The sequence below is a fragment of the Dendropsophus ebraccatus genome, chromosome 1 (assembly GCF_027789765.1).
Source record: "Dendropsophus ebraccatus isolate aDenEbr1 chromosome 1, aDenEbr1.pat, whole genome shotgun sequence".
Lineage (NCBI taxonomy): Eukaryota > Metazoa > Chordata > Amphibia > Anura > Hylidae > Dendropsophus > Dendropsophus ebraccatus.
This window is the reverse complement of record NC_091454.1, coordinates 215065317-215086620: the sequence shown is the minus strand read 5'-3', so window position 1 is coordinate 215086620 and position 21304 is coordinate 215065317. Positions and strand designations below refer to the sequence as shown.

The following is a 21304-nucleotide window of genomic DNA, read 5'->3' as shown; positions in this document are numbered from 1 at the left end:
TTCTAGAAGAATTATGTACATAGTAAATATGCAGCGGTGATATATATATATATATATATATATATATATATATATATACACACACACACAGAGTGCCCAGTATACGTCACAGAGTGTCACTAGAGCATGCCCACTACAGCCACACTGGTCACTAATGAGAGAAACATATGGTAAAGAAAACTCATGACTTCAAATTCGATATTTCAAGTCTCTGTAGTTGCCTATAGGTGGCGCTAGTCAGTAGCTTTGCATCCGTCACCTACTACATGACTTCTGTGTACACGGGGGTCCGCTAGACATCTAGGCGGCTTTCAGTGTTACTTACTTATAGACGTCTATCTCTGGTTTCTGCTGTATCGCTATGGAGCAACAAACAATATACTGCATTAGTCGAGAACATGGCTGCTACGTGACAAGTACTATTACAACCAATACTATGCATTGTGTAGTTACTGTATATGCGATGATCGATACATGAAATAAATACTATATACCACATAGGGTCTGGTGTGTTACCATCTGAGTTCGTCGTCCATGGTGCCTATAGGCTACTACAGCTTATCATGTATCCATAGGGGTCTTCAGAAGTCTTTACCTCTCATTCAGAGGAGGTCATCAGGGGTGGCAAACTCAGGCTCTCCAGCTGTTGCTAAACTACAATTCCCATCATGCCTTGACATCCCCTTTAAATTTCAGTCTTAGAGTGTTATAAAGAGCAGCACAGCAATAAGCTGCAGGCCATAGATTCCAATAGTCCTGGCATTGGTGACCCACTCCCTGTATACATGTGTGTATATAGAGCAGAATACACATTGGAGAGACCTATAATATGTACTGGCTGCCCCCAAGCATAGCCCTTACCTGCCTGCACTATGGGCATTGTTATACAGTGGTCTATATGTATATGGTATATATGCACACAGTATACACCTGGGTATTCCTCACCTCCATCCCTGTAGAGGTGACTCCAAACACACCCGAGACAAAACCTGTTCCTGCTCCTAAATATAACTGGTTATTGCCGCACCCCAAAGGGTTGTATAAATAAGGTCTATAGAATCCTTATGTAACCTATAGGTGACTCAGAACCAGAATCGGGTCACTACACCCGCCTGAAAATAGGATGGAAAAGAGTATGGCTCCAGCTGTGCTGCGTCCTATACCAGAGCCCATAGATGTGTATGGTGTATATACACAGCATAGGGAAAGTATGGAGGATGAGGCACAGGTATAGGTCAGTATACTGGTTACTATGTATATATTGAGGATGAGGCGCAGGTATATGTTAGTATACTGGTTCCTATATATATATATATATATATATATATATATATATATATATATATATATATATATTGAGGATGAGGCGCAGGTATATGTTAGTATACTGGTTCCTATGTATATGGAGGATGACGCACAGGTATAGGTCAGTATCCTGGTTCCTCTGTATATGGAGGATGAGGCACAGGTATAGGTCAGCCTCCTGGTTCCTATGTATATGGAGGATGAGGCACAGGTATATGTCAGTATACTGGTTCCTATATATATATATATATATATATATATATATATATATATATATATATATATATATGAGAGAGAGAGAGAGAAGATGAGGCACAGGTATAAGTCAGTATCCTGGTTCCTGTGTATATGGAGGATGAGGCACAGGTATAGGTCAGCCTCCTGGTTCCTCTGTATATGGAGGATGAGGCACAGGTATAGGTCAGCCTCCTGGTTCCTTTGTATATGGAGGATGAGGCACAGGTATGGGTCAGTATACTGGTTCCTATTGTGAGAGTTATAGTCTGAAAAATATCTATTTCTATATGTATACTCAGGTATAGCTCGTACGGCCATATGGTAATCATTATATATACTTGTGTGTCTTTGGGAGTGGGGAGATATGAGTAGTCTTGAGTGTCAGATAACTTAGGAACTCATCAGCATAAGACACTCCTGAGTAGGCAAGTAGCCAATTGTGCCAGTATTAACCAATGATGTAACCACCCTTTTCCTGTACGTCATAACTAGTATAAGAACTGTTGTTTGTGTAATAAAGCAGAACCTTTTTGCATTGATACCAATTGCTATTGGTGTCTGTGTGAATATGTGTGAGGAAGAAATCGCTATTAGTGCGATAACACTATGTATATGGGGGATAAGGCACAGGTATAGATCAGTATCCTGGTTCCTCTGTATATAGAGGATGAGGCACAGGTATAGGTCAGTATACTGGTTCCTATGTATATGGAGGATGAGGCACAGGTATAGGTCAGTATCCTGGTTCCTATGTATATGGAGGATGAGGCACAGGTATAGGTCAGTATACTGGTTCCTATGTATATGGAGGATGAGGCACAGGTATAGGTCAGTATCCTGGTTCCTATGTATATTGAGGATGAGGCACAGGTATAGGTCAGTATACTGGTTCCTATATATATTGAGGATGAGGCACAGGTATAGGTCAGTATCCTGGTTCCTATGTATATGGAGGATGAGGCACAGGTATAGGTCAGTATACTGGTTCCTATGTATATTGAGGATGAGGCACAGGTATAGGTCAGTATACTGGTTCCTATATATATTGAGGATGAGGCACAGGTATAGGTCAGTATCCTGGTTCCTATGTATATGGGGGATGAGGCACAGGTATAGGTCAGTATACTGGTTCCTATATATATTGAGGATGAGGCACAGGTATAGGTCAGTATCCTGGTTCCTCTGTATATGGAGGATGAGGCGCAGGTATAGGTCAGCCTCCTGGTTCCTATATATGGAGGATGAGGCACAGGTATAGGTCAGTATCCTGGTTCCTATGTATATGGAGGATGAGGCACAGGTATAGGTCAGTATCCTGGTTCCTATGTATATGGAGGATAAGGCACAGGTATAGATCAGTATCCTGGTTCCTAAGTATATAGAGGATGAGGCACAGATATAGGTCAGTATACTGGTTACTATGTGTATGGGGGATGAGGCACAGGTATAGGTCAGTATACTGGTTCCTATGTATATGGAGGATGAGGCACAGGTATAGGTCAGTATACTGGTTCCTATGTATATGGAAGATGAGGCACAGGTATAGGTCAGCCTCCTGGTTCCTCTGTATATGGTGGATGAGGCACACGTATAGATCAGTATACAGGTTACTATGTATACGGAGGATGAGGCACAGGTATAGGTCAGTATCCTGGTCCCTATATATATATATATATATATATATATATATATATATATATATATATATATATATATACGGAGGATTAGGGAAAAGGTATAGGTCAGTATCCTGGTCCCTATATATATATATATTGAGGATGAGGCACAGGTATAGGTCAGTATACAGGTCACTATGTATATGGAGGATGAGGCACAGGTATAGGTCAGTATTCTGGTTCCTATGTATATGGAGGATGAGGCGCAGGTATAGGTCAGCCTCCTGGTTCCTATGTATATGGAGGATGAGGCGCAGGTATAGGTCAGCCTCCTGGTTCCTATATATATGGAGGATGAGGCACAGGTATAGGTCAGTATCCTGGTTCCTATGTATATGGAGGATGAGGCATAGGTATAGGTCAGTATCCTGGTTCCTATGTATATGGAGGATGAGGCACAGGTATAGATCAGTATCCTGGTTCCTAAGTATATAGAGGATGAGGCACAGATATAGGTCAGTATACTGGTTACTATGTGTATGGGGGATGAGGCACAGGTATAGGTCAGTATACTGGTTCCTATGTATATGGAGGATGAGGCACAGGTATAGGTCAGTATACTGGTTCCTATGTATATGGGGGATAAGGCACAGGTATAGATCAGCATCCTGGTTCCTCTGTATATGGTGGATGAGGCACACGTATAGATCAGTATACAGGTTACTATGTATACGGAGGATGAGGCACAGGTATAGGTCAGTATCCTGGTCCCTATATATATACATACGGAGGATTAGGGAAAAGGTATAGGTCAGTATCCTGGTCCCTATATATATATATATATTGAGGATGAGGCACAGATATAGGTCAGTATACAGGTCACTATGTATATGGAGGATGAGGCACAGGTATAGGTCAGCCTCCTGGTTCCTCTGTATATATGGAGGATGAGGCATAGGTATAGGTCAGTATCCTGGTCCCTATATATATATATTGAGGATGAGGCACAGGTATAGATCAGTATCCTGGTTCCTAAGTATATAGAGGATGAGGCACAGATATAGGTCAGTATACTGGTTACTATGTGTATGGGGGATGAGGCACAGGTATAGGTCAGTATACTGGTTCCTAGGTATATGGAGGATGAGGCACAGGTATAGGTCAGTATACTGGTTCCTATGTATATGGGGGATAAGGCACAGGTATAGATCAGTATCCTGGTTCCTCTGTATATGGTGGATGAAGCACACGTATAGATCAGTATACAGGTTACTATGTATACGGAGGATGAGGCACAGGTATAGGTCAATATCCTAGTCCCTATATATATATATATATATATATATATATATATATATATATATATATATATATACATACATACGGAGGATTAGGGAAAAGGTATAGGTCAGTATCCTGGTCCTTATATATATATATTGAGGATGAGGCACAGGTATAGGTCAGTATACAGGTCACTATGTATATGGAGGATGAGGCACAGGTATAGGTCAGCCTCCTGGTTCCTCTGTATATATGGAGGATGAGGCATAGGTATAGGTCAGTATCCTGGTCCCTATATATATATATATTGAGGATGAGGCACAGGTATAGGTCAGTATTCTGGTTCCTATGTATATGGAGGATGAGGCACAGGTATAGGTCAGTATACTGGTTCTTGTATATATGGAGGATAAAGCACAGGTATAGGTCAGTATACTGGTTCCTATATATATATATATAGAGAGAGAGAGAGAGAGAGAGAGAATGAGATAGAATGAGATACAGGTAGAGGTCTGGCAGTGACCACTACATTTATTGACAGCTCCACAGTCCGTGTGATCGCCTCATTTCTCTGTCAGTCTATAAATCTTAGCGTCTAAGCAGTTGCCATGGAGACCACTCCTTCCCTGCGTCCTGATTGGTCGGTATAGCCGAAGGACGTGTTGCGCAGCCAATCCCGTTCTGTCAACTCCAAGTTCATCTCTCGTCTAAAAGCAACGCCCTAAATTCTGCGTCATGACATCAGCGGAAGAGTGGGCGGAGTTTGTTGCCGGAAGCGAAGGCACCGGCGGGGAAATGGCGCCGAGCTCGAAATCGGACCGGAGCGGCGGTAGCAGGAAATGGGGCCCGAGGGACCATATCATCCGACAGCTGGACCGAGTCAAGGTAAGTATGCACCAGGGAGGGGCGCTATAATCATGGGAGGCGATAAATGACCGCAGAGGTATAACGTAAGGAGATAGGTGATCGGGGAGGATTAACGTGAGGAGGTAGATGGACGGAGACGTGGAATTACGTGAGGAGGAGGAGACGTAGGTGACCGGAGAGGAGGAATAACTGGAGGAGTAGGAGACATAGATGACCGGAGAGGAGGAATAACGGGAAGAGGAGACATAGATGACCGGAGAGGAGGAATAAGGAGAAGAGGAGACATAGATGACCGGAGAGGAGGAATAAGGAGAAGAGGAGACATAGATGACCGGAGAGGAGGAATAACGGGAAGAGGAGACATAGATGACCGGAGAGGAGGAATAAGGAGAAGAGGAGACATAGATGACCGGAGAGGAGGAATAAGGAGAAGAGGAGACATAGATGACCGGAGAGGAGGAATAACGGGAAGAGGAGACATAGATGACCGGAGAGGAGGAATAACGGGAAGAGGAGACATAGATGACCGGAGAGGAGGAATAATGGGAGGAGGAGACGTAGGTGACTGGAGAGGAGGAATAACGGGAAGAGGAGACATAGATGACCGGAGAGGAGGAATAACGGGAAGAGGAGACATAGATGACCGGAGAGGAGGAATAACGGGAAGAGTAGAAGATATAGATGACCGGAAGGACTAACAGGAAGAGGAGACATAGATGACCGGAGAGGAAGAATAACGGGAAGAGGAGACATAGATGACCGGAGAGGAGGAATAACTGGAGGAGTAGGAGACATAGATGACCGGAGAGGAGGAATACCGGGAAGAAAAGGAGACATAGATGACCGGAGAGGAGGAATAACGGGAAGAGTAGAAGATATAGATGACCGTAGAGGAGGAATAACGGGAAGAGGAGACATAGATGACCGGAGAGGAGGAATAACGGGAAGAGGAGACATAGATGACCGGAGAGGAGGAATAACGGGAAGAGGAGACATAGATGACCGGAGAGGAGGAATAACGGGAAGAGGAGACATAGATGACCGGAGAGGAGGAATAACTGGAGGAGTAGGAGACATAGATGACTGGAGAGGAGGAATACCGGGAAGAGGAGACATAGATGACCGGAGAGGAGGAATAACTGGAGGAGTAGGAGACATAGATGACCGGAGAAGAGGAATACCGGGAAGAGAAGGAGACATAGATGACCGGAGAGGAGGAATACCGGGAAGAGAAGGAGACATAGATGACCGGAGAGGAGGAATAACGGGAAGAGAAGGAGACATAGATGACCGGAGAGGAGGAGGAGACATAGGTGACTGGAGAGGAGGAATAACTGGAAGAGGAGACATAGATGACCGGAGAGGAGGAATAACGGGAAGAGGAGACATAGATGACCGGAGAGGAGGAATAACAGGAGGAGGATGAGACAGATGACCACAGAGGAGGAATAACGGAAGGAGGATGAGACAGATGACCGGAGAGGAGGAAAAATGGGAGGAGGAGGAGACATAGATGACCGGAGAGGAGGAATAATGGGAAGAGGAGGAGACATAGGTGACTGGAGAAGAGGAATAATGGGAGGAGGAGGAGACATAGGTGACTGGAGAGGAGGAATAATGGGAAGAGGAGGAGACATAGGTGACTGGAGAGGAGGAATAATGGGAAGAGGAGGAGACATAGGTGACTGGAGAGAAGGAATAATGGGAGGAGGAGGAGACATAGATGACCGGAGGGGAGGAATAACATGAGGAGGAGATATAGACGACCGGAGAGGAGGAATAACGGGAAGAGGAGACATAGATGAATGGAGAGGAGGAATAACGGGAAGAGGAGACATAGATGACCGGAGAGGAGGAATAACGGGAGGAGGAGACATAGATGACCGGAGAGGAGGAATAACAGAAGGAGGAGGAGACATAGATGACCGGAGAGGAGGAATAATGTGAGGAGGAGAAATAGATGACCGAAGAGGAGGAATAACGTGAGGACGAGAAGACTTAGATGACCGGAGAGGAGGAATAACGGGAGGAGGAGACATAGATGACCGGAGAGGAGGAATAACAGAAGGAGGAGGAGACATAGATGACCGGAGAGGAGGAATAATGGGAGGAGGAGAAATAGATGACCGAAGAGGAGGAATAACGTGAGGAATAATGGGAGGAGGAGGAGACATAGGTGACTGGAGAGGAGGAATAATGGGAAGAGGAGGAGACATAGGTGACTGGAGAGGAGGAATAATGGGAAGAGGAGGAGACATAGGTGACTGGAGAGAAGGAATAATGGGAGGAGGAGGAGACATAGATGACCGGAGGGGAGGAATAACATGAGGAGGAGATATAGACGACCGGAGAGGAGGAATAACGGGAAGAGGAGACATAGATGAATGGAGAGGAGGAATAACGGGAAGAGGAGACATAGATGACCGGAGAGGAGGAATAACGGGAGGAGGAGACATAGATGACCGGAGAGGAGGAATAACAGAAGGAGGAGGAGACATAGATGACCGGAGAGGAGGAATAATGTGAGGAGGAGAAATAGATGACCGAAGAGGAGGAATAACGTGAGGACGAGAGGACTTAGATGACCGGAGAGGAGGAATAACGGGAGGAGGAGACATAGATGACCGGAGAGGAGGAATAACAGAAGGAGGAGGAGACATAGATGACCGGAGAGGAGGAATAATGGGAGGAGGAGAAATAGATGACCGAAGAGAAGGAATAACGTGAGGACGAGAAGACTTAGATGACCGGAGAGGAGGAATAATGAGAGGAGGAGGAGACCTAGATGACAGGAGAGGAGGAAACATAGATGACCAGAGAGGAGAAATAATGTGAGGAGGAGAAGACATTGATGACCGGAGAGGAGGAATAACAGAAATAAGAGGAGACATAGATGACCAGAGAGAAGGAATAATGGGAGAAGGAGACATGGATGAACGCAGAGGAGGAATAACAGGAGGAGGAATAACGGGAGGTGGAGACATAGATGAACAGAGAGGAGGAGGAGGAGGAGACATAGATGACCAGAGAGGAGGAGGAGGAGACATAGATGACCAGAGAGGAGGAATAACTGTAGGAGGAGACATAGATGACTGGAGAGGAGGATTAACGGGAGGAGGAGGAGACCTAGATGACTGGAGAGGAGGACTAACGGGAGGAGGAGACATAGATGACTGGAGAAGAGGAATAACGGGAGGAGGAGGAGACATAGATGACTGGAGAAGAGGAATAACTGAAGGAACAGAGTAGTAACAAGACTTTCTCATCAGCCATTCATGTCTGGGATAGCTGGGTGACCGCTATAGTTGTAGTCCCAGTAGTAGTATCTGGGTGACCGCTATAGTTGTAGTCCCAGTAGTAGTAGCTGGGTGACCGCTATAGTTGTAGTCCCTGTAGTAATAGTTGGGTGACCGCTATAGTTGTAGTCCCTGTAGTAATAGTTGGGTGACCGCTATAGTTGTAGTCCCAGTAGTAGTGGTTGGGTGACCGCTATAGTTGTAGTCCCAGTAGTAGTAGTAGTTGGGTGACCGCAATAGTTGTAGTCCCAGTAGTAGTGGTTGGGTGACCGCTATAGTTGTAGTCCCAGTAGTAGTAGTTGGGTGACCGCTATAGTTGTAGTCCCAGTAGTAGTAGTTGGGTGACCGCTATAGTTGTAGTCCCAGTAGTAGTAGTTGGGTGACCGCTATAGTTATAGTCCCAGTAGTAGTAGTAGTTGGGTGACCGCTATAGTTATAGTCCCAGTAGTAGTAGTAGTTGGGTGACCGCTATAGTTGTAGTCCCAGTAGTAGTGGTTGGGTGACCGCTATAGTTGTAGTCCCAGTAGTAGTAGTTGGGTGACCGCTATAGTTGTAGTCCCAGTAGTAGTAGTTGGGTGACCGCTATAGTTGTAGTCCCAGTAGTAGTAGTTGGGTGACCGCTATAGTTGTAGTCCCAGTAGTAGTAGTTGGGTGACCGCTATAGTTATAGTCCCAGTAGTAGTAGTAGTTGGGTGACCGCTATAGTTGTAGTCCCAGTAGTAGTGGTTGGGTGACCGCTATAGTTATAGTCCCAGTAGTAGTAGTAGTTGGGTGACCGCTATAGTTATAGTCCCAGTAGTAGTAGTAGTTGGGTGACCGCTATAGTTGTAGTCCCAGTAGTAGTGGTTGGGTGACCGCTATAGTTGTAGTCCCAGTAGTAGTGGTTGGGTGACCGCTATAGTTGTAGTCCCAGTAGTAGTTGTCACCTGATGGTTCCTTTGTTCTGTGATATATAATTTATCATGTATCTGGATCGGTCTTTGGTAGAAACCACAGAGGACAGTAATCTCCTCACTAGGGTGGGAGATGAGAAACCTGCAGAGATGCTGAGCGCTCCTCCCCCCCCCCCCAGTCACTGCTGGTGATATTATAACCCAGCTATTATAACATTGTCTCCTCCCATCATGCTGTAATCCGAGCTGCAGGATTATCACACAAGTAAGGGAGGGGTCCCATAGCTGGTGATGGATGTGGGGGTCCCCTAGCTGGTGATGGGAGTGGGGGTCCCATAGCTGGTGATGGGAGTGGGGGTTCCATAGCTGGTGATGGATGTGGGGGTCCCATAGCTGGTGATGGGAGTGGGGGTCCCATAGCTGGTGATGGGTGTGGGGGTCCCATAGCTGGTGATGGGTGTGGGGGGTCCCATAGCTGGTGATGGGAGTGGGAGTCACATAGCTGGTGATGGATGTGGGGGTCCCATAGCTGGTGATGGATGTGGGGGTCCCATAGCTGGTGATGGATGTGGGGGTCCCATAGCTGGTGATGGATGTGGGGGTCCCATAGCTGGTGATGGATGTGGGGGTCCCATAGCTGGTGATGGATGTGGGGGTCCCATAGCTGGTGATGGGAGTGGGGGTTCCATAGCTGGTGATGGGAGTGGGGGTTCCATAGCTGGTGATGGATGTGGGGGTCCCATAGCTGGTGATGGATGTGGGGGTCCCATAGCTGGTGATGGGAGTGGGGGTTCCATAGCTGGTGATGGGAGTGGGGGTTCCATAGCTGGTGATGGGAGTGGGGGTCCCATAGCTGGTGATGGATGTGGGGGTCCCCTAGCTGGTGATGGATGTGGGGGTCCCCTAGCTGGTGATGGATGTGGGGGTCCCCTAGCTGGTGATGGATGTGGGGGTCCCCTAGCTGGTGATGGATGTGGGGGTCCCCTAGCTGGTGATGGATGTGGGGGTCCCATAGCTGGTGATGGATGTGGGGGTCCCATAGCTGGTGATGGATGTGGGGGTCCCATAGCTGGTGATGGATGTGGGGGTCCCATAGCTGGTGATGGATGTGGGGGTCCCATAGCTGGTGATGGATGTGGGGGTCCCATAGCTGGTGATGGATGTGGGGGTCCCATAGCTGGTGATGGATGTGGGGGTCCCATAGCTGGTGATGGATGTGGGGGTCCCATAGCTGGTGATGGATGTGGGGGTCCCATAGCTGGTGATGGATGTGGGGGTCCCATAGCTGGTGATGGATGTGGGGGTCCCATAGCTGGTGATGGGGGTCCCATAGCTGGTGATGGGAGTGGGGGTTCCACAGCTGGTGATGGATGTGGGGGTCCCACAGCTGGTGATGGATGTGGGGGTCCCATAGCTGGTGATGGATGTGGGGGTCCCCTAGCTGGTGATGGGAGTGGGAGTCCCATAGCTGGTGATGGATGTGGGGGTCCCATAGCTGGTGATGGATGTGGGGGTCCCATAGCTGGTGATGGATGTGGGGGTCCCATAGCTGGTGATGGATGTGGGGGTCCCATAGCTGGTGATGGATGTGGGGGTCCCATAGCTGGTGATGGATGTGGGGGTCCCATAGCTGGTGATGGATGTGGGGGTCCCATAGCTGGTGATGGATGTGGGGGTCACATAGCTGGTGATGGATGTGGGGGTCCCATAGCTGGTGATGGATGTGGGGGTCCCATAGCTGGTGATGGATGTGGGGGTCCCATAGCTGGTGATGGATGTGGGGGTCCCATAGCTGGTGATGGATGTGGGGGTCCCATAGCTGGTGATGGATGTGGGGGTCCCATAGCTGGTGATGGGTTTGGGGGTCACTGTCCTGTGCGCGGGGGTGGGGTCCAAGCTCTGCATGTGAATAAAAGTAACTTTTTTCCCCCTCCCCCAGATCACAGGACAACTTTCCCCGCGGTTGTTCCGGAAGCTTCCACCTCGCCTTTGCGTGTCGCTGCGTAACATTGTGGACGAGGAGTTCCTGAGGAAAGGGTACGCTTACTGATCTCCCCCTTTTTTGATACGTTGCAGGTTTTTTGAGGATTTTCCCTACTGGCTTTATTATGGAAGTATAAATTGGAAATGAAATGGCTAGTTGCAGATTTTGCTGTGGGAACACCGCAGGTCCGCAGTAGCATCTGACCGCCCAGGGTAATAGCTAAATGAGTTCTTAAAGGGGAACTCCAGCATTTATTTTTTTCTTGAAAATCAACTGGTGTCAGAAAGTTATATAGATTTGTAATTTACTTCCATTCAATCATCTCTAGTCTTCCAGTACTTATCAGCTGTTGTATGTCCTGCATTAAGTTGTGTATTCTTTCCAGTTTGACACTGTGCTCTCTGCTGCCACCTCTGTCCATGTCAGTAACTGTCCAGATCAGCAGCAAATCCCCATAGAAATCCTCTCCTGTTCTGGACAGTTCCTGAAATGGACAGAGGTGGCAGCAGAGAGCACTGTCAGACTGAAGAGAATACACCACTTCCTGCAGGACGTACAGCAGCTGATAAGTACTAGAAGACTGGAGATTTTTGAATATAAGTGAATTACAAATCTAAATACCTTTCTGACACCAGTTGATTTGAAAGAAACCTTTTTTGCCGGAGTTTCCCTTTAATTTCTAAATTTGCTGAGTGCAATGTGCAGCGACATCCATGCGGTTAGGTGCAGATTTTCTGCTGTAGACTCTTGTCCTGTAATTTCTGTGCAGTATTGCAGCTCTGTTCTATTGATGTGAATTGAGCCAAGTTTTAGTATAGCGCAAAAAACAACCTGGCTATGATTTTTTATTTCCAGACGACCCCTTTCAAAGTTCCCCCTGAAATTCCACTGCAGGAGGTCCCCAGTGTATGTGCCCTGACCGCTCAGCATAGCCCCTTAGTGCTCTGCCTCCGTGCTGTAGTGGTTTGTAGCCTTGTAAAAGGTTTTCCTGTAAAGCAGCTGTTCTGACCATACCGCCACCATGTCATCCCTTACAGCCAAAACCATGACGGCAGGGGCGGATCTGTCCAACAACGAACACCATTTATACTGGGCTCCATCATGGTGTCCCTTGTTATGGTGGGATAGTCTCCATACTGTATACATCCCCCCCTGCAGGTAGTCCCCATACTGTATACCTCCCCCCTGTGCAGGTAGTCCCCATACTGTATACCTCCCCCCTGTGCAGGTAGTCCCTATACTGTATACCTCCCTCTGCAGGTAGTCCCCATACTGTATACCTCCCTCTGCAGGTAGTCCCCATACTGTATACCTCCCACTGCAGGTAGTCCCCATAATGTATACCTCCCCCTGTGCAGGTAGTCCCCATACTGTATACCTCCCCCTGTGCAGGTAGTCCCCATACTGTATACCTCCCTCTGCAGGTAGTCCCCATACTGTATACCTCCCTCTGCAGGTAGTCCCCATACTGTATACCTCCCACTCTGCAGGTAGTCCCCATACTGTATACCTCACCCTGTGCAGGTAGTCCCCATACTGTATACCTCCCTCTGCAGGTAGTCCCCATACTGTATACCTCCCACTCTGCAGGTAGTCCCCATACTGTATACCTCCCCCCTGCAGCTAGTCCCCATACTGTATACCTCCCCCTCTGCAGGTAGCCCCCATACTGTCTACCTCCCCCCTCTGCAGGTAGTCTCCATACTGTATACCTCCCTCCTCTGCAAGTAGTTCCCATACTGTATACCTCCCCCTGTGCAGGTAGTCCCCATACTGTATACCTCCCCCCTGCAGGTAGTCCCCATACTGTATACCTCCCCCTGCAGGTAGTCCCCATACTGTATACCTCCCCCTGTGCAGGTAGTCCCCATACTGTATACATCTCCCCTCTGCAGGTAGTCCCCATACTGTATACCTCCCCCTGTGCAGGTAGTCCCCATACTGTATACCTCCCCCTTTGCAGGTAGTCCCCATACTGTATACCTCCCCCTCTGCAGGTAGTCCCAGCAGAGCTGCAGTGTAAAGCAGAGTGGAGAGACACCCACACCCGCGTTTGTGCTGGGACAGGACTTGGAATAAAATCTGGAGTTACTAATATTTGCTGAATGTAGTAACATAGTGACTGATAACTACTTTCTATATGGCGGTATATATGGTGGTGTTGCTGTGTTACCCTTTTACGCTCAGTATATATAACAGTGTTACCCTGTTACACCTGCTCAGTATATATGGCGGTATTGCTGTGTTACCCTGTTACACCTGCTCAGTATATATGGCGGTGTTGCTGTGTTACACCTGCTCAGTATATATTGCGGTATTGCTGTGTTACCCTGTTACACCTGCTCAGTATATATGGCGGTGTTGCTGTGTTACACCTGCTCAGTATATATGGCGTTGTTGCTGTGTTACACCTGCTCAGTATATATGGTGTTGTTGCTGTGTTACACCTGCTCAGTATATATGGCGGTATTGCTGTGTTACCGTTACACCTGCTCAGTATATATGGCGGTATTGCTGTATTACCCTGTTACACCTGCTCAGTATATATGGCGATGTTGCTGTGTTACACCTGCTCAGTATATATGGCGGTGTTGCTGTGTTACACCTGCTCAGTATATATGGTGGTGTTGCTGTGTTACACCTGCTCAGTATATATGGCGGTGTTGCTGTGTTACACCTGCTCAGTATATATGGCGGTGTTGCTGTGTTACACCTGCTCAGTATATATGGCGGTGTTGCTGTGTTACACCTGCTCAGTATATATGGCGGTGTTGCTGTGTTACACCTGCTCAGTATATATGGCGGTGTTGCTGTGTTACACCTGCTCAGTATATATGGCGGTGTTGCTGTGTTACACCTGCTCAGTATATATGGCGGTGTTGCTGTGTTACACCTGCTCAGTATATATGGCGGTGTTGCTGTGTTACACCTGCTCAGTATATATGGCGGTGTTGCTGTGTTACACCTGCTCAGTATATATGGCGGTGTTGCTGTGTTACACCTGCTCAGTATATATGGCGGTGTTGCTGTGTTACACCTGCTCAGTATATATGGCGGTGTTGCTGTGTTACACCTGCTCAGTATATATGGCGGTGTTGCTGTGTTACACCTGCTCAGTATATATGGCGGTGTTGCTGTGTTACACCTGCTCAGTATATATGGCGGTGTTGCTGTGTTACACCTGCTCAGTATATATGGCGGTGTTGCTGTGTTACACCTGCTCAGTATATATGGCGGTGTTGCTGTGTTACACCTGCTCAGTATATATGGCGGTGTTGCTGTGTTACACCTGCTCAGTATATATGGCGGTGTTGCTGTGTTACACCTGCTCAGTATATATGGCGGTGTTGCTGTGTTACACCTGCTCAGTATATATGGCGGTGTTGCTGTGTTACACCTGCTCAGTATATATGGCGGTGCTGCTGTGTTACCCCTGCTCAGTATATATGGCGGTGTTGCTGTGTTACCCCTGCTCAGTATATATGGCGGTGTTGCTGTGTTACCCCTGCTCAGTATATATGGCGGTGTTGCTGTGTTACCCCTGCTCAGTATATATGGCGGTGTTGCTGTGTTACACCTGCTCAGTATATATGGCGGTGTTGCTGTGTTACACCTGCTCAGTATATATGGCGGTGTTGCTGTGTTACACCTGCTCAGTATATATGGCGGTGTTGCTGTGTTACACCTGCTCAGTATATATGGCGGTGTTGCTGTGTTACACCTGCTCAGTATATATGGCGGTGTTGCTGTGTTACACCTGCTCAGTATATAACGCCATTGTGTTCTCCTTCCTACAGTCATGTCTTCCTGGGCTTCTCCAAGTGCGGCCGCTTTGTATTATCCTACACTAGCGATGTATTAGATGACGACTTCTCCTTTTACTCCTATCATCTGTATTGGTGGCAGTTCCAGGTGCACAGCAAGCTCCGGCTGGTAAGTCCCCCATGTCCCCCCTGACCTCTCACCGTCCTGTATACGCTGTATACCATTCTCCATCACATCTGCCCTCCGCTCCTAGGTGCGCCAAGTGCGGCTCTTCCAGGATGAGGAGATCTACAGTGACTTGTACCTGACGGTGTGCGAGTGGCCCAGCGACAGCTCCAAAGTCATTGTGTTCGGCTTCAAGTGAGTCTTGGCTGAGGGGGTCACGTGATGGTCCTACCATCCACCCTCCTGAAAGTTTAACCCCTTATCTCCTGTGCTCTTCTGCAGCACGTCCGGCAATGGGATGTTAATGAACATGATGAGCGATGAGAACCATCGAGATATTTACATCAGCATTGTGTCTGCTCCCCCCACCTCCCCCTGTGCGGACTGCAGGGAGTCCCTTACAGGTACTGTGTCTACCTCACATATATAGGAGACCAGTATACCAGTATATACCATTACTGAAGGGGGATGCGTTTGTCTTCTAGGTCCCTGTCTGCCGCACAGCTTCATGCTTCATACAAAGTATCAGGTGGTTTACCCTTTCCCCACGTTCCAGCCTGCGTTCCAGCTCAAGAAGGACCACGTAGTTCTGCTCAATACCAGCTTCTCCCTGGTGGCCTGTGCGATATCTGTGCACCCCGCAGGTCGGCATCATGGCTACTGTCTGACTACTGCTACTACTAGGCTGTGACTGACTGATTCTATATGCCGTTGTTTTAGGTGATAAAGAATCCGGCAGGATATTGTACAGCAAACAGAGCCGACACAATCCCCGCGCCCCCTGCTCCTCCTCCTCATTCAGCCCGAGCATTCCTTCCTCCAGCAGCCATTCTCCTCCTCCTTCTGAATCCTGCTCCGCCACTCCCCCCGGGACCCCCCCAGCTGTGACCAGAGCTCGTGAATTTGTGGCCGGTATATTCCGACGAGCCCGAGAGGCCTCTGGACTGGAGACTGAAGACAAAGGAGAACGACCCGGACCAAGCAAGCAAAGTCCTTCTCAGCCCTCAGATCCCGACTCTCCTTCTTGGCACCGTCCTGTCAGCGAAGGGCCGGCCAGGTCCGGCAGTAACACAGAGGAGCCCAGCTACATCAACTACACCCAACTACGCTATGTCCTGAGAGAGCCCACGGATACTGGTCCAGAGTACGGTGAGAGCGTGGGGGTGGGGTACCTACTCATACAGTCTTATAGCATATAAGGCGCTGTAGATTTGTTTGCTCCAGGGGGTCGGGCACATCCTAAACCTTTGAGTCTCCACAGATTTTGAAGACCTGGCTGAATTTGACAAGATCTCGCTGCCTTTCCTTGTCACCGATCTGAAGGGACAACGTCTGAAACCGTTGCATGATAAATCTTTTCAGGTGTGGACTCTCTCACTGAACTTGTCCTTCTTCCCCCTCTGTATCTGCCGGTTCTGACCTGTCTCGTCTTCCTTTCTCTGAAACCCGCTCAGGGCCAACATCTCATGGTGGAGCAGCTCACTCTGGACTTTGAATACGTTATAAATGAAGTCATTCGCCATGACGCCTCCTGGTCCCGGCAGTTCTGCTCCTTCAGTGACTACGATATAGTTATCCTGGAGGTGAGAGGTCTTTATGTGACCATCAGATTCCTAGTCCGCCCCTTGTAGCCGTCTTGGCACGGGGATTGGCTACAAGGTTAAGTAATCTGTACTTTGGTTTCTTTCCTGGCAGATGTGTCCCGAGACTAACCAGGTGATAATGAACATCGGACTCCTGCTTCTCGCTTTTCCACAAGAAGACACCCAGCTGAGGTGGGTGATAGTAAGGCACCCTGTACACGTCTGGGAAACACTGATCATGGAGGCTTTAGGAAACCATCAGTGTTCCCTGGCTGTAAAAAGTAGGAGGAGGCCGCAGGGACAACTGAGTTTAGGTGACTGGGGCAGAGGTGCAGTTACTGGAGCTGTACAGTAGGATTGATCCCGCTGTATAGTTCCAGCACCCGCAGCGATGCTATGACCTCCGCCCCAGTCACCTAAACTCAGTTGTCCCTGCGGCCTCCTCCTACTTTTTACAGCCAGGGAACACTGATGGTTTCCTAAAGCGGCTTCCTCCTACTTAAGAGAGACTGGGGACCTCCATGTGCTGTCAGGAGGATAATGAGTGTGCCCGGGGTGAGAGGAGAAGGGGAATACCGGGTATGTGCCCTTCTGCCCCCAGTCACCCCCTGCCTCCCCTCTATACCTGTACTACTACTATACCCCTCATCAGTGCCTGTACTACTACTACTACACCCTTCATCTCTACCTGTACTACATCTACTACACCCATCGGTACCTGTACTACTACTACACCACCCATCAGTACCTGTACTACTACTACTACTACACCCTTCATCTCTACCTGTACTACTACACCACCCATCAGTACCTGTACTACTACACCCCTCATCTCTACCTGTACTACACCACCCATCAGTACCTGTACTACTACACCCTTCATCTCTACCTGTACTACTACTACACCACCCATCGGTACCTGTACTACTACTACACCACCCATCAGTACCTGTACTCCTACAACCCTCATCTGTACCTCTACTACTACACCCATCGGTACCTGTACTACTACTACACCACCCATCAGTACCTGTACTACTACACCCATCAGTACCTGTACTACTACTACTACTACACCCTTCATCTCTACCTGTACTACTACTACTACACCCCTCATCTGTACCTGTACTACTACTACACCACCCATCAGTACCTGTACTCCTACAACCCTCATCTGTACCTCTACTACTACACCCATCTGTACCTGTACTACTACTACACCACCCATCAGTACCTGTACTACTACACCCATCAGTACCTGTACTACTACTACACCCTTCATCTCTACCTGTATTACTACTACTACACCACCCATCAGTACCTGTACTACTACACCCCTCATCTGTACCTGTACTACTACTACACCACCCATCGGTACCTGTACTACTACTACACCACCCATCGGTACCTGTACTACTACACCCCTCCTCTATACCTGTACTACTACTACACCACCCCTCAGTACCTGTACTACTACACCACTCATCTGTACCTGTACTACTACTACACCCATCTGTACCTGTACTACTACTACTACACCCATCTGTACTACTACACCCCTCCTCTATACCTGTACTACTACTACTACTACACCCCTTATCCACCAAACCTTCACTACTACACATTACCTATATGGAGACACAAAGAAGATCTCCTATACTACATGGGGCACAAGGGAGCACTGTTACAGTGGGAAGCGACACAGTTGTCTTAAACGTTATTAAAATAGTACCTGACGCTGCAAGGAGAAAAATGTTCTGTTTATTTGGCAAAAAAGAAAAAAAAAAAAAAAAAAATCGAAATTTAAATCAATAATCATCCAAAAAAATTTAAAAATCGAGATTTTATTTTTTGGCCATATCGCCCATTATAGAGGTATAATGCTGCCACAAAAGCGATTGACAGTTTTGGGAGCCAATAGTGCCCAGTTAATCACAGTGCCGTATTTAACCTTATGCGCTCCTTATTAGGACCAGCAGCACTTACCTGGGTTCCAGTGCTGGCCCCGGCTGCCATGTAATACATTCGTAATTCGAGACAGATTCCAGATGTGCCTTTGGAGCTGTCCAGAATTCTGGATGTCCCCATCGGGTTCTATGGAGCATCCATGCCGGAATTGCAGACAAATATCGATGTCCTATATTTTCCGGTATTGACACCTTTCAGGAAAACTCCTGAAGGGTGTGCGTGTCTAATAGAACTCTATGGTTTGGGAAATCTGTCCGAATTTCCTGATAAATTTACCGGACATGTCTACTTAATCCTAGGCCTAAGACTTATCACACAAGCCTAAAAGTAGCTTGGGACCTGCACACCGGAGTCTTCAGTACCCTAAGCGTGGGTGAACTTACAGAGGTGAAAGGTCAGACCAGGTAAGTGACCATTTCTGCTCCATTGTGCTCAGGTTTCGGGGTCTGGTGTTGATGTGACTTGTCTCCTCAGCGGCAGCGTATGGAGCTCGTACCGGAAAAGCTGTGTGGACACGGTCATGAAATGGTTGGTTCCAGAAAACAGCGTCCGATATGTGAATCGGATGACAAATGAGGCGCTGCATAAAGGTAAGGCAATGTCTGCAGCTTGTTACAGGCCAGAGAGACTGGTGGGGTCCCGGCACCTATGCTTAGAGCAGCCATCTCTACTCTTCACAGGGTGCTCCCTCAAGGTTTTGGCGGACAGCGTACGATACACGTGGATTGTACTGTGACCCTGCTCAGCTGGAGATGTCAACTCTACCTCAGCACGAGCGTCTCGGTGCACCTGGAAGTAGAGACGCTGCAGTGGGACCTTTGTATTAGTCCTCCCTACATGCTGCCATCTAGTGACGACTTTTGGAAGAGCACAGCAGTGCCTCAGGATCTGAGCTGCTTTTTATTTGTAAGGAACCTCTCCCCCAGTCCTGTATAGGCGGGCGCTCTTATAGTGCCCGGGGTGGTCACTGACGTCCAGGAGAACCTCACAGTGGGGGACATTTTAATAATTCTTTTTGTTCCTGCATTGTCTGTCCAGAAAGGAGCAGAGGTATTTTTTTTAATGGCATGTGTATGTATATGTGTATATATTACGTCTCCTTTTTATTTCTGTCTCCTTTTGTGAAATAAATCTCATTATTTCTGGTCACACATGTTGAAGCTGATTTCACTCACCCTAACCAGTGGGTAAGGCCTCCTTCACACGTCCGTGGTCGTTTTTTACGTGTTCTCCTTATCTGGCTTCTCTTTCAGTCTTCTGGCTCTGCGTGTGCATGAGCGATGCAGCGTGGGGGGGAGGTAGTGGCCTCTTGTATGTAAAATGCTGCCTCCGCCCACAAGGGCGGCTCACAGGGTCGGGGGCCAGTGGCTTCCAGCCCAGGTCAATCACATCGCCGCATTGCGTTCTATTGGGCATTCGTGTTAGAATTCCGGACAAATATAAGACATGGCCTATATTCTCTAGCATGGACACATCCTAAAGGGTATCTATGCCCAATAGAACTAATAGGAAAGCCGGATAAGTTTACCAGATGTGTGAAGGGGGCCTAACCCTGTCATTCTTGGTGTGATGGAAATCCTCCATAGTCTGCAAAGCATTAAAGTGTCACTGTCATTATTTATTTATTTTTATTTTTTTTGCAGAAATCAATAGTACAGGCGATTTTAAGAACCGTTGTAATAGGGTTTATTAGTAGAGATGAGCAAACCGGGTTCGAGTCGATCCGAACGTTCGGTATTTGATTAGCTGGGGCTGCTGAACTTGGATAAAGCTCTAAGGTTGTCTGGAAAACATAGATACAGCCAATGACTATATCCATGATTTCCACATAGCCTAAGGGCTTTATCCCAAGTTCAGCAGCCACCGCTAATCAAATGCCGAAAGTTCGGGTTCGGATTGACTCGAGCATGCTCCAGGTTCGCTCATCTCTATTTATTAGGCAAATCTGCCATTATCTGCATTCCAAAAGACTTTCCCCAGGTCCCCCCCTCCCTCCTCTCTCTCATCCACTGCTCATTATCAGGAAATCTCGACTGGTTTACATCAGACATGCCCTGTGTAATCTATGGAGAGGGGAGGGGGGAGATAAGTCAGCAGCAGAGAACAAAGGATTACACAGCGGGATCTGTGTGAAAGCCAGTATTCAGAGGTCAGAGAGGTCAGTGCTGACTTCAGACGACAGCCCGGTGATGTAGCTGTAAATTAACTCTTTGTTGTCCTGTTCTGGTGCCTCATCTCCCTCAACCCCTCCCCTCTCCATAAGAGAACCATGAAGACGGGGGAGAACTTCAAACTGCTTTTTCATGATAAAAATGCATTTTTTGGCTAATAAACCGAATTACAA

General features: G+C 47.9%; 1 protein-coding gene across 1 annotated transcript; it reads left to right on the top strand.

Moving 5' to 3' along the window:
* Positions 1 to 5143: 5143 nt before the first annotated feature.
* Positions 5144 to 20109, top strand: DCAF15 (DDB1 and CUL4 associated factor 15). Its single transcript, XM_069979032.1, has 13 exons — positions 5144 to 5324; positions 11435 to 11532; positions 15277 to 15412; positions 15498 to 15604; positions 15692 to 15813; positions 15895 to 16053; positions 16130 to 16558; positions 16671 to 16771; positions 16864 to 16992; positions 17105 to 17184; positions 19260 to 19364; positions 19435 to 19550; positions 19641 to 20109. The coding sequence occupies exons 1-13, from the start codon at positions 5175 to 5177 to the stop codon at positions 19694 to 19696; spliced, it is 1788 nt and encodes a 595-aa protein (XP_069835133.1). The 5' UTR covers positions 5144 to 5174; the 3' UTR covers positions 19697 to 20109.
* The last annotated feature ends 1195 nt before the right edge of the window (positions 20110 to 21304 follow it).

Coding starts and splice junctions, on each gene's coding strand:
- DCAF15 (XM_069979032.1), top strand. CDS start 5,175: ATGACATCAGCGGAAGAGTGGGCGGAGTTTGTTGCCGGAAGCGAAGGC. Junction 15,413..15,497: donor TGCACAGCAAGCTCCGGCTG/GTAAGTCCCCCA, acceptor CTCCGCTCCTAG/GTGCGCCAAGTGCGGCTCTT. Junction 19,551..19,640: donor AAATGAGGCGCTGCATAAAG/GTAAGGCAATGT, acceptor TACTCTTCACAG/GGTGCTCCCTCAAGGTTTTG.